Source organism: Chanos chanos, chromosome 10, assembly GCF_902362185.1.
Source record: "Chanos chanos chromosome 10, fChaCha1.1, whole genome shotgun sequence".
NCBI lineage: Eukaryota > Metazoa > Chordata > Actinopteri > Gonorynchiformes > Chanidae > Chanos > Chanos chanos.
This window is the reverse complement of record NC_044504.1, coordinates 3557499-3568340: the sequence shown is the minus strand read 5'-3', so window position 1 is coordinate 3568340 and position 10842 is coordinate 3557499. Positions and strand designations below refer to the sequence as shown.

The following is a 10842-nucleotide window of genomic DNA, read 5'->3' as shown; positions in this document are numbered from 1 at the left end:
GGGAGAGAGAGAGAGAGAGAGAGAGAGAGCTGGCGTTTGCAGTGTGTTTGTAGGCAGGGTTCATTTGGAACAGTGGCATTCCACTCATCAGTGTGTTAAATTAAATGACGCTGTAATAGTCACAGTAATTCCAGCGTCGTCTGAAGTTTATTTATCACGATGTTTCGGGTCATTGCTTTGACCCAGATGGTGTCAGACAGGACAGGTTCTGATGTTCTGAGGTTGCATGGTGGGGCCAATACGGAATATAGCAGCCTTAAAATTCATACATATGTGTATACATATATCAGTATCAGAACAACCGCCTACAGTGTACATTTTCAGTGCTGAATCAAACTGTGCAGGCAAAACCAAAGCTTGATTTTTTTTTTTTCTCCACAGACACAGATAGACGGGCAGCTCTTTCTGATTAAGCACCTCCTGATTCTACGCGAACAAATCGCTCCCTTTCACACAGACTTTGCCATCAAAGAAATCTCACTGGACTTAAAGAAAACCAGAGGCAAGTACAACTCATTGACCTTCATCCCTCCTCCCACCTCCAAATGTTCAGTGTATCACTATACAACTGTCATGATAGATGTGTATGAAATACACGTGAATGGCCTCTAGAGGGCACTCTCATCTTTCATACTTAGCACTGTGGTTTTTTTGTTTGTTTTTTTTTTCTTTTGAAGATGCTGCTTTCAAGATTCTGAACCCTAAGGCAGTGCCTAAGTTCTTCCGCCTGAACAGTCACAATGCCATCCTGGAGTTTCTGCTGGAGGTCCGACCCCACTCACTCTCTCACTGTTTCAACTTTGACCCGTCTGTACACACGGGAGGTCTGTCACCACTGTGTGCATGGTATATGTGGCACTTGTGAACCTGCGTGTGTTTCCGTGCTTTGTCTCCAGGGAACACCGGAGATAAAGGAACACTACATTGACTCAAAGAAGGACGTGGACCGGCACCTGAAGTCCAGCTGCGAACAGTTCATTCAGCAGCAGACACGGACCTTTGTGGCCAGTCTGGAGGAGTTTCTCACCAAGGTGGGTCCGCAGAGAGGCCCGGCTGAGCCGGAGAAGACCCCCCCCTTAAATTTAAAATGCCACCGAGCCTTGACGGCCAACCGGTGATTTACCCGGACACAAATCTTCTTTTTTTTTTTTTTTTTCCCTCTGGGCTGCTTTCCTACCTGTCCCCTGTTTTATTAAGTGAGAAGCTTTGCGCTCTGACTGGATTGGGTTTGTGTTTATCTTTGTAGATCACGGCGCTGAAGACGATGGCGGTTCAGGGCGGTCCGACGTACAGCCTTTCCCAGCAGCCCTGGGCCCAGCCTGGTGAGTGGTCCGAAACCCTGCCGTGTCTTAACAGGCTGAACCAGCTACGGTCATGACTAACGGCATTCTCTTCAGTTTGAATAAAATGTAAAGAATAAAATGTAAAGGCTTACATAGTTGCTTGACTGAGTTTGCTTAAAAGTAACAGGGGCTTTTTTGGTAGCTAGAAAATGTACCAAAATTAATTTAATGACCTTAAGGAATTTAGATAGGGATGTGAGTGTGTGTGGGGTTTTTTTTTTCCCCACCCAAACTAAAACGATTCATGTCCTCTTGTAACCCTTCTTTCATGTTTCCTTTGCGTTGAGGGCTTAAATGTTAGAAAACGCGAGAACGCACGGCTCAGATCCATATAAATATTTTTTCGGCGAAAAAAGCGCTAAAGTCAGAATTCCCTCGTGCTCCCAGCCTCTCGACTCTCCTCACTGTAAAAATATGTTTACAGATTAGAGAAAAAGAAAACAAATTTCACGTTTCTCAGATGCTCGAGAAATGTTTATGGAAAGTCAGCCGCTTAGTCCCTCTGCTGAAGACAACATGAATCCACTGAAGGAGACACGCCAAAGGATCAAAAAACCAGTTGTCCCTCCATGAAATGTCGTTTGTTGTATGGGAATGTTTGTCAGATAGTGGTCTTAAACTCCGTGGTGGTTTCATAAGCACCCGATCTAACCTCATGGTGTCAGGTCTGTCTTTATAAATCTGTTTTTATGTTTTTTTTGTTTTCAGCTAAGATTAACGACCTGGTGATGAGTGCGTACAGAGTGATGAAGACAAAGCTTCCCAGTACGTTACAGAGCATGTCTCTGTATTTGGCCAATAAAGACACAGAGTTCATCCTCTTCAAACCGGTCCGGGTGAGTGTCCTACAGAATCCACCGCGGGGCTCGGCCCGGACCCCGATAAACACTTTCATACTGGTCTCTGTCCTCAGAGCTTTCTCTATGAAAATAAAAAGGTCTCCGTCTGAACAAAACAAAGTCATTAGCACTGTAAATGCCAGTTAGAGAGATGATTTAGGAATTTGCATTATATCTTAAGGTTATACTTTGTAATTATCTTAATTTAATGTGTTATTATGTGTAACCTTGTTTAAAAATCTTAATGGCAATGGAGCAGTGTTGTGAATGAAGCGTGGATGGGTTTATACCAGGGTGGTGTGTGTGTGTGACAGAAACCGTTTTGTGAATGAAGTGTGGGTGGGTTTATACCAGGGTGGTGTGTGTGTGTGACAGAAACCGTGTTGTGAATGAAGCGTGGATGGGTTTATACCAGGGTGGTGTGTGACACAGGAACCGTGTTGTGAATGATGGATGAATGGGTTTATACCAGGGTGGTGTGTGTGTGTTTAACAGTAGCTGTGTCTTTTTAGAACAACATCCAGCAGGTGTTTCAGAAGTTGCACATCGTCCTGCAGGAAGAGTACAGTGGAGAAGACCTGCAGATCATTGCCTGCCCTTCCATGGAACAGGTCACCACAACACTGTTTCCTAAAGCGTTTTACATCCTTTCCCTAGTTTCTCTAAGACAGGAAATCCACGCTAAACCCCTCACTCATCATCAGAGTATAGAGTAACAGTGGCAGGTGTTCCACTCACGCTGACAGAGAAAAGAGGAAATGTTTTAGTGTGACAGGGAAGTTTTAAGCCAATACTGTCTCAAACAGGAAAGAATGAAAGAGAGAAAGAAAGAATGAAAGAGAAAGAGAGAGAGAAACAAAGACAGATATTTTCTCAGTTGGTAGAAACAGGGGGACCATTTTGTAGAAAGAAAGAAGGGGGGGAAAAAAACATTTTGTCACTTTTGTGTGAAACTGGGAGAACTCCTCGTCTGATAGAAAGTCGAGGAATGGTTGAAAAATGACTCTGACTGGAAATGTTTTTGTTTTATTTTTTCTTGCAGATCAATTTGCTGTTGTCTGTGAGTAAGTAGACTCCAGGACTCTCCGGCTGTAGGTAGACGCTGTCTCTGGGAAACTGCTGTATGTGTGTGCCTTTGCCTGCGCCTGCGCCTGCGCCTGCGTCTGCGTCTGCGTCTGCGGTCCCAACCCCAGGAACCTTCCGGAAAACACCCAAGGGGTTAGAAACGGAGACCGTGGACTGAGAGCGGAGAGGGTCGAGGCTTCTCGACGGACAACGGGGGAGCGAGAAAAAGATCCTGAGGTGGAGGAATTTGAAGAAAAGCACTTGCGTTACAAAGAAGACTTTGTATTTGCCAAAGACTTTTGTGATCCAACACAACCCAGAATAATACGACATTCATGGCATTTAAGCATCAACTAGTGGTGGATTGGAATTTTTTTTTTTTTTTCGGTACTGACTTCAAAAATCAATGTGTAGAAAACTAATTTGTGTAGGTAAAGGGTCACTGTATTGGCATCTATATGGGGTCTGGGTTTGTCACAGACTATTGGTCATTGGGGCTAAAGTATCAAGTGCTCATGAGAATCTTACAGAGAAACAGGTTTTTATATTCTGACTGGAGGGAGAGAAAGTCTTATCCGTCACGGTTAGTCCTCTGAGCTTAAACGACAGATAAAACAGTTCATCCACTATGTCTGCTTGAATGTAGGGCAGAGAAAGCTCTACATTCAGGACATAGGACGTGTTTTAGGGGAGAAGTTAGGGTTGTAACTTAAGTGAATATGATATTATTTAAAAGCTGATAAAACTTATAGAAATATGGGCTCTGGTCTAAGACACTGATTTAGCCTTTTTTAAAAAAAAACAAAAAAAAAAACGCATACAAGCAATACTTCTCACATAGACGACTCGTTCTGTGAATTAAGGCTTTTAAAGAACGTCTCCTCTGATGCACTGTGAAGGAGTGTCATTTCAGAAGTCTGACCCCAGATAAGCCGATATCTTGTCATTATGAGGAACTGTGAGCTCAAACACTGACATCAGGTCAGGACAGCTAGTGTCTAATCCTGCTTTCATACTCTTCCAGTTTGGTTTCGTTGTGTTTATGCAAGGCCTGGGTCACTCATGTTGTTGCTGTACTCTGTGGATTTCAGGTGGTATTCAATCACTAACCTAAAACAGTGACTGGTCAGAGCACTCTCTGTATGTCATTCAATTCAGTGGTGAGGTTACTGTCTTTCCATTTGCAGTGTTAAATGATGAATGGCAACCATGCCCATGTTCTCAGATTTGAAAACACACTGTTGTTTTTTTGTTTTGTTTTGTTTTGTGCTGGCAGCGCAGTGGCGTACCCTCATGACACTATCGTTGGAGTGGTCTCTGTGATTGGATTAAGATATCAGCTCTGACACCTTAATGTAATAGGCAAATGTTAGTTTATAAAAGCAGTTTATCGGGCCCCTGGAGTAAACCCAGTATGAAAAGATAGCAAGAGAAGAATGTCAAATCTTTTCCTTCCTGTTTGATTTCCCGTGATATGTTACCAGTGCAGAAGCCTTTGGAAAAAAAAAAAAAAAAAAGGCACGCAGGCATTTTGAATGTTGAGATAAAACAAAGAAGAGAAGCTAAGAAGAACTCAGTTTGCACATGGAATTCTTCAATATCTATTCCTTTTCTCTGGCATCAGCAGTCCTTAACAGAAGTGTCCCTTTAGTCAAATTTGTAATTTATTTTCTATCTCCAACACTGATCACACGTGTCCTTGGGTTTGTTCCAGCCGTCTTTCTCTTATATTTGGATTTGTTCTACCATGTATTTTAAAGAATTTGTCATTCAACAGCAACTTCCTTCTGTGTCAATAGTGTTTGATAAACATGCAAATATGTACAAAGAAACCTTGTTTTTTTTGTTTTGTTTTGGGGTTTTTTTTACCTGTTCCTTTTGTATTTGGGGTGCTTATTTGGCTTTCGGGCACAAACGGGCCTTCGCACTGTAAAGAGTGACTAAATTAAGATGTATATGAATAACTATGTTGGTTAATCCCAAAGCTTCAGTAAAAAAAAAAAAATTCTACTGCTGTCTAAGGTACATCTGTCTTTTTTTTTTTTTTTTCCCCCCACCAGCGGCAAAACATTAAAAACACGAAAAGTCGGAATGAGAGTACTTAAAAACATGTTACAGTTTATGCATGGAATTTTTGCTTCATTCATTGGGAGGTCTGTATGCCAATCACTGCATGAGGGCACTGTCAGGAAAGCTTGTTTTACAGGTAGACTTTACCACCTGTAAATCCCCTGGGCTTCTTTCTTGACCTGTCCATATATTGGGCCCCTGTATTCGGGCCCAGGGGCCATGTTGGGCCGTGTCCATTAAGAGACCCACTGACTCCCGATGGATGACACTGGACTGGATTTTATCCAGCAGGTTGGAGATTTCTGCTTGTTTTATTTGGAGGTATTTCTGTAGGGTGTCCAGCTCTGGTAGGCTCAGACCCTTGGTCTGCTTTGGCTGGATAAAAAAAGAAAAGAAAAACCAATGAACTACAGCTCAGACATCTAAGACGAGAAAAGTTAAAAACGTGAAGATGCAGACAGTGACTGACTGGTGGTCTGGAACAGTCATTCTTGAGTCAAAGCTATAAAAGTTAAGCACTGCGAAGTCAGAAGAATGCTTTTGACCAGCAGTAACCAGAAACTTGTCCAAGCAATCAAAAACAGTCACCATGCTTGGAGAACAATCTTGTTTAAGAACACCTATGCCTTTGACCAAATGTAGCTACTTGTACATGTGTCTTACTAGTTATTGAGGAGTCAGAGTTTAGTCTGAACACCGGTATTTCTAAAACTTCAGAAAGCTCAGTCACTTTTGATGTGTCAGACGGTGAAAAAGATTAGTCCTCAAACACTGACCTTGAGTCTAGACCCCATGTTGAAGCGCACACTGTTCTTGCCTGACGTGAAAGTGAGGACAATCCGCTCTTGCGTGTGAATGCGTATGTCTACATGGGCGTTTAAGGCGACGCATATGGGCTGGAAAGGGGGTGCGTGGACATGGGCTCGGAGATCCAGCCAATCCCAGCGACGTCTCAAAGCGCCAGTCTCACTCTGCCAAGCACCTCCCAGCGGGGTCAGGTTAATGCTTCAACGCACAAACACCAGCCTCATAAACACCTTACATCCACCACAAGATGCTGTGCTTTTGATTAGTCCAATCCTGGGAGATAGTTTTCAAGAGACAGAGTACCGACACCCATCCCTTATGTCAGGATGGAAAATTCAGCCTCTTAGTTTGACTCTCGCTGCGAGGGGGCTGTGTGTGTTTACGTCAACTACCCCATGTTCACCAAAAAGAGGCGTCGGTTCACCATGAGGTACCATTATCTATGACAGCGGGACGTTCCGAGCAGGTCCTGTCAAAGTTACTAAGAGCAAAGCCAGTGATGTCTTAACGTACCAGATCACTCCATTGGAGTGGTAGCATGTGGACAGGCCCTTGGATGTGAAGACAGCCTGAATGCTGGGGTGGATGGCTTTATCTTCCATTACTATATACGTAAAACTTCCCTGCACCGCAGATATAAGGATGGCAGTTCTTCCTGATGGGTAACTACATGTCCATTAAGGTTTGATCCGAATCACATTAAGTGAAAGACTTAAAATATTAAAACCGTACTGAGCATGAACATGAAGATCAACAGAACAAACATTATTAAAATGACTATGGAAAAATTCAGTCGATACTGTATTCTCATTATTATTTTATATATACATATTACTATCCCATTAATACTTCATATATACATATAACGATATGATATGTGTAAGGATACCAAATCTGTCCAGTGCCATCTGGGAAAATGATAATGTATGAGTGGCCATTTTTGTATTGTTTGGTGAGGACAGTATTCCTCTTAAAGAAAGAAAGAAAGAGAGAAAGAAAGAAAGAAAGAAAGAAAGAACGAAAGAAAGAAAGACAGAAAGACAGAAAGAGAAGGGACGTATCATGATACAGAACAGTCGTTAGGTCATTGAGATGAGTCGTGAATTGAGCGGTGACATTATAAAACCTCAAGTGAGACTGACAGTGTATTACCTGTTCTCTGTTCCCTTCCACTTGTAGAGATAGTGTGACCTGAGGAGTGACAATCTCTTCTTCTGAGAGCTTGGCTTCCTCTTTGATATTCCAAATTTGGTCAGACAGTCGATAGCAGATCTTTGACTTAGATGCATTTTCTGTCCAGTTACAAACCAGGTTCATGTCAGTTTTACATCACTAGGCCTGTAACTACAGGTCAGCTAACTGTGAACACTTGACATCGCTACATCGTACAACAAAGAAGCCTTAACACCAGTACCTAGAGTGTCTGTTGTGTAACACCAACTCTCTCTCTCTCTCTCTCCCTCTCACACACACACATTCTCAGGCAGAGCAGTTCCTGTGGAGCACTTGTAAGTCCTAAACCAGGTGCTACATGGGGAATAGTTAACATAGAGGGCCTACTTTGTGCTCTGGAGGTGAAGTGGCTGTTGTACTCTGAAGTCTGTCTCCTTAGAGACTCCCACTGTGTCAGCCTGAAACAGGTAGTGGAGATTTTTCTTTGTCTCCACTCAAAAATCCCATTCACAACCACAATTCATTTTATGCAGCTGGAGCCAAGTTTGGAATTGCCTCTTAATCTACCTCACCTTTCTTTAGCCCGTTCTATGGCGGCTAACTTGTCTGGCGGTCGAAGAACATCGGCCTGCATCAATGCTAGAGCCCTCTCTTCTTCTAGAACCATCTGCTCAGCCATCCTCCAGGTCATCTCACAGCAAAACAGCTCTGACACCTAAATGTGATCATATAAATACTTCAAATGAGATGAATAATAAATAATAATAAATAAATCCTATGCAGATGAAATTACAAATGACACAAGTTTTGAGCTAGGCTAAGCTTCCATAACCGTCCATCACATTACATTAGCCGTTGAATTTATCACATTGTGGACTGTGCCCTTGGACGAGTCTGGCATCCACCTCCTCTGGGTCACTGTCGTTCTCCAGCTGTTCCAGGGTTACCAGAGGTTTCCGCGGCTGCTGGCAGCACTCACACAGATCCAGGTCCAAATCTCCCTCTGGCGGCTCTACTGAGGAGTCTGAGCTGGATGCCACTGACATCTACACAAACAACGTTGACGTAATGTGTTATTTTCCTACATAGGGATGAGTTTACAAGCGTGTGTGGCACATTTGAATGCCGAAAAGTAGATAAACGTCTAGATATCAATTCATGTGTTTGTTTTTACCACCATTTTTGGCTGGCTTTGATGTTAACAACGCCTTAGCAAGATAGAAATTTTAGCAAGTCAAGTTCTAAGAAGCTGTATCTTTTACTGGTGAAGCTGCAGGAGTCAGTGCATCTGTGGTTTTCATATTGTCCTTCTCATTCTCCTGAGGTTCATCATCAATCAAAGAATTAAATTAAATTAAATCGAATTAGATTTGAGTGTAAGATTACACCCTACGCTCACTTATCATAATTGTATAGATTATATATTTGACAGGGCTCTACATCATATAGTAATCCAGTTATGAATAATGTACAATCAGATTAAACTGTTAACATGCAATTATGATACCGCATAGTAGAACAAGTTATATTTGGAGAGATAAAATGTGTATCCTTCAGTTTTGTCGCAGCATACAAAGAGGCTCTAATACAGGCATGGTGTTGCAGGGTATGTACGTTTACCTCTGACTCATTTGTCAAATCATTCACCTCTCCCTCATGCAGTAACTCGTTTGATTCTTTTTCAAGGTCGAGAATTCCACCCTCCGCTTGGATCACTTCTGAACACAGAATGTTATGATTATGAAAACGCGTTGAAATGTATAATGATGGCCAATGAGACTGCGGCTCTCTCTTTAAAACAAAACGGTTCGACGACAGTACCTTTGAAACCGCTCAGTTCTTGCTTTCTTTGATCAACCCATTCCCAGTCTGTCTGCGTCAAGGTGCTAGTTCTACGGATCACTCTGCCATCTAGTGCCCGGCTCTCACCGTGTTCAGGTGAGCTCGGCAGACTACACGGATTTGAAACAGAAAACTTAACAGTGCATATGCTGTCTCCTTTAAGTAACCCTTAAAGCCAAGTATGTCTTATTTAAATCGAACTATAGATCTTTTTTATATATATATAAATATCAATTTTATATCGACTGATGTCTAATTAAACTCACACTGAATTTCTTTGGCAAGTGTTTGTAGAGTCCTTATGATGTGTGTCACTGGTAGCTGAAAAGTCATAAAGTTATGTTCACTGGGGCACCATAGATTTTGCAAATATAATGCCTGTCTTCACCAACTTTCCCTCTTATATACCTTTAGAAATTTCGTATATCTGAGCATGTGATGCTAATTCGCATTCCTCAGCTGCGCTTTGTGTTACCCCCTGATCCGTGCTGCATCGTTGCGTGTTTGGTACACTCTCCTTAAAATCGAGGTCGGCATCACTGAACCTCTCTCTCGTCTCAAATTGTGGGTCTGTCAGCTGCATGTTGCCAACGGTATGCTGAGGCAATTTGTCCAGAGGTTCTTGCTTGTCCCCCTGAGTGGAATGCAGTCTGTCCGGCATCTCTGGTGCTTCATCGATTGCTTCCGGTAGTTTCTCGCTCATCGTGAAAGTCAAGCTGAGTCTGACATTCTTAATGCTCGCACTTTTACACTACTTTGTGCAAGTTCTCTGAGTTTTTTTTATGTGAAATACAAGACATATTTAAATGAGCGAAACTCGTTTGTTTCTTTTCATCACCCCTGTTGACTAGAGAGCTGGCTGACTTCCACAACTGTTATCTACATTTCTCAAGACAACTTTAACAGTATCATAGCAACAAGACGGGCCGCTGTCCTATGAGGATTCCTGTTAGTGTATTCGTAAATATGTTCTCATATGGCCTTCTCTAACAATGTTGATCTTAGCGTTATTTCTGTCTCTTGGGAGGGATGGGGGTGGGGTGATAAACTCTATAAAAATAAATGTATCGTTACAATAATGTTGGAGATGATAATAATGATTTATGATGATTCTATGTTGTTGGTTCTGTATGTGGTGTGCAAGTATATATAAACCAGAGGGGGGTAAAAAAATCTCATGTTTGAGATCAAAGCTATATTTCACTGGAAGTCTTTGGCATTTTGGTTTTCCTCAGTGACCTCTGTTTCTGGGTCTGGCTCCCAAGCCTGTCCAGCAGAGAGCAAATCTCTCGACGTCTCATCTGAAGCTGTCTGTGGACAAGTTCTTCTCCAGATTGGGCAAGCCCCTGCGGGTGTCTTAGCTGGTGAAACAGGCAGGCAATCAGTAGCAAGACCAGTGCAATAGAACAATGAGCAATGTTCCAGTCTGTTCAATACTACATTCTTGCTATGGTCTATTTATTTTATTTATTTATTTTTTTTTTTTAGTAGAAACTTATTTTATAGGTTTTGTGTTCTGGGCAAGAAGGTGGAGGGGAAAAGGCGTTTGTATATGTGATCCTTAACCTCACAGAGTTACATCTGTACATGCCGCACCCCCCAAAAAAAATCTTTTCTTGTTTGTTTTCTTGAGATGGGAATTTCTGTAAGGATTCACTGTGCTCATTTAACTGGACAGATAGTGTTTTTTTTATTTTTTGTTT

At 42.2% G+C, this 10842-nt stretch overlaps 1 protein-coding gene across 2 annotated transcripts in view; it reads left to right on the top strand.

Annotated features, from left to right (window-relative positions):
* cog3 (component of oligomeric golgi complex 3) overlaps window positions 1-5186 on the top strand; it is a 12926-nt gene extending 7740 nt beyond the window's left edge. For both annotated transcript variants that reach the window (XM_030786993.1, XM_030786994.1), the window contains exons 17-23: window positions 382-502; window positions 678-766; window positions 897-1031; window positions 1247-1322; window positions 2052-2179; window positions 2695-2793; window positions 3225-5186. In XM_030786993.1, coding sequence (XP_030642853.1) covers window positions 382-502; window positions 678-766; window positions 897-1031; window positions 1247-1322; window positions 2052-2179; window positions 2695-2793; window positions 3225-3254 — 678 coding nt within the window. In that variant the 3' untranslated portion in view covers window positions 3255-5186. The remainder of the gene's footprint in view (window positions 1-381; window positions 503-677; window positions 767-896; window positions 1032-1246; window positions 1323-2051; window positions 2180-2694; window positions 2794-3224) is intronic.
* The last annotated feature ends 5656 nt before the right edge of the window (window positions 5187-10842 follow it).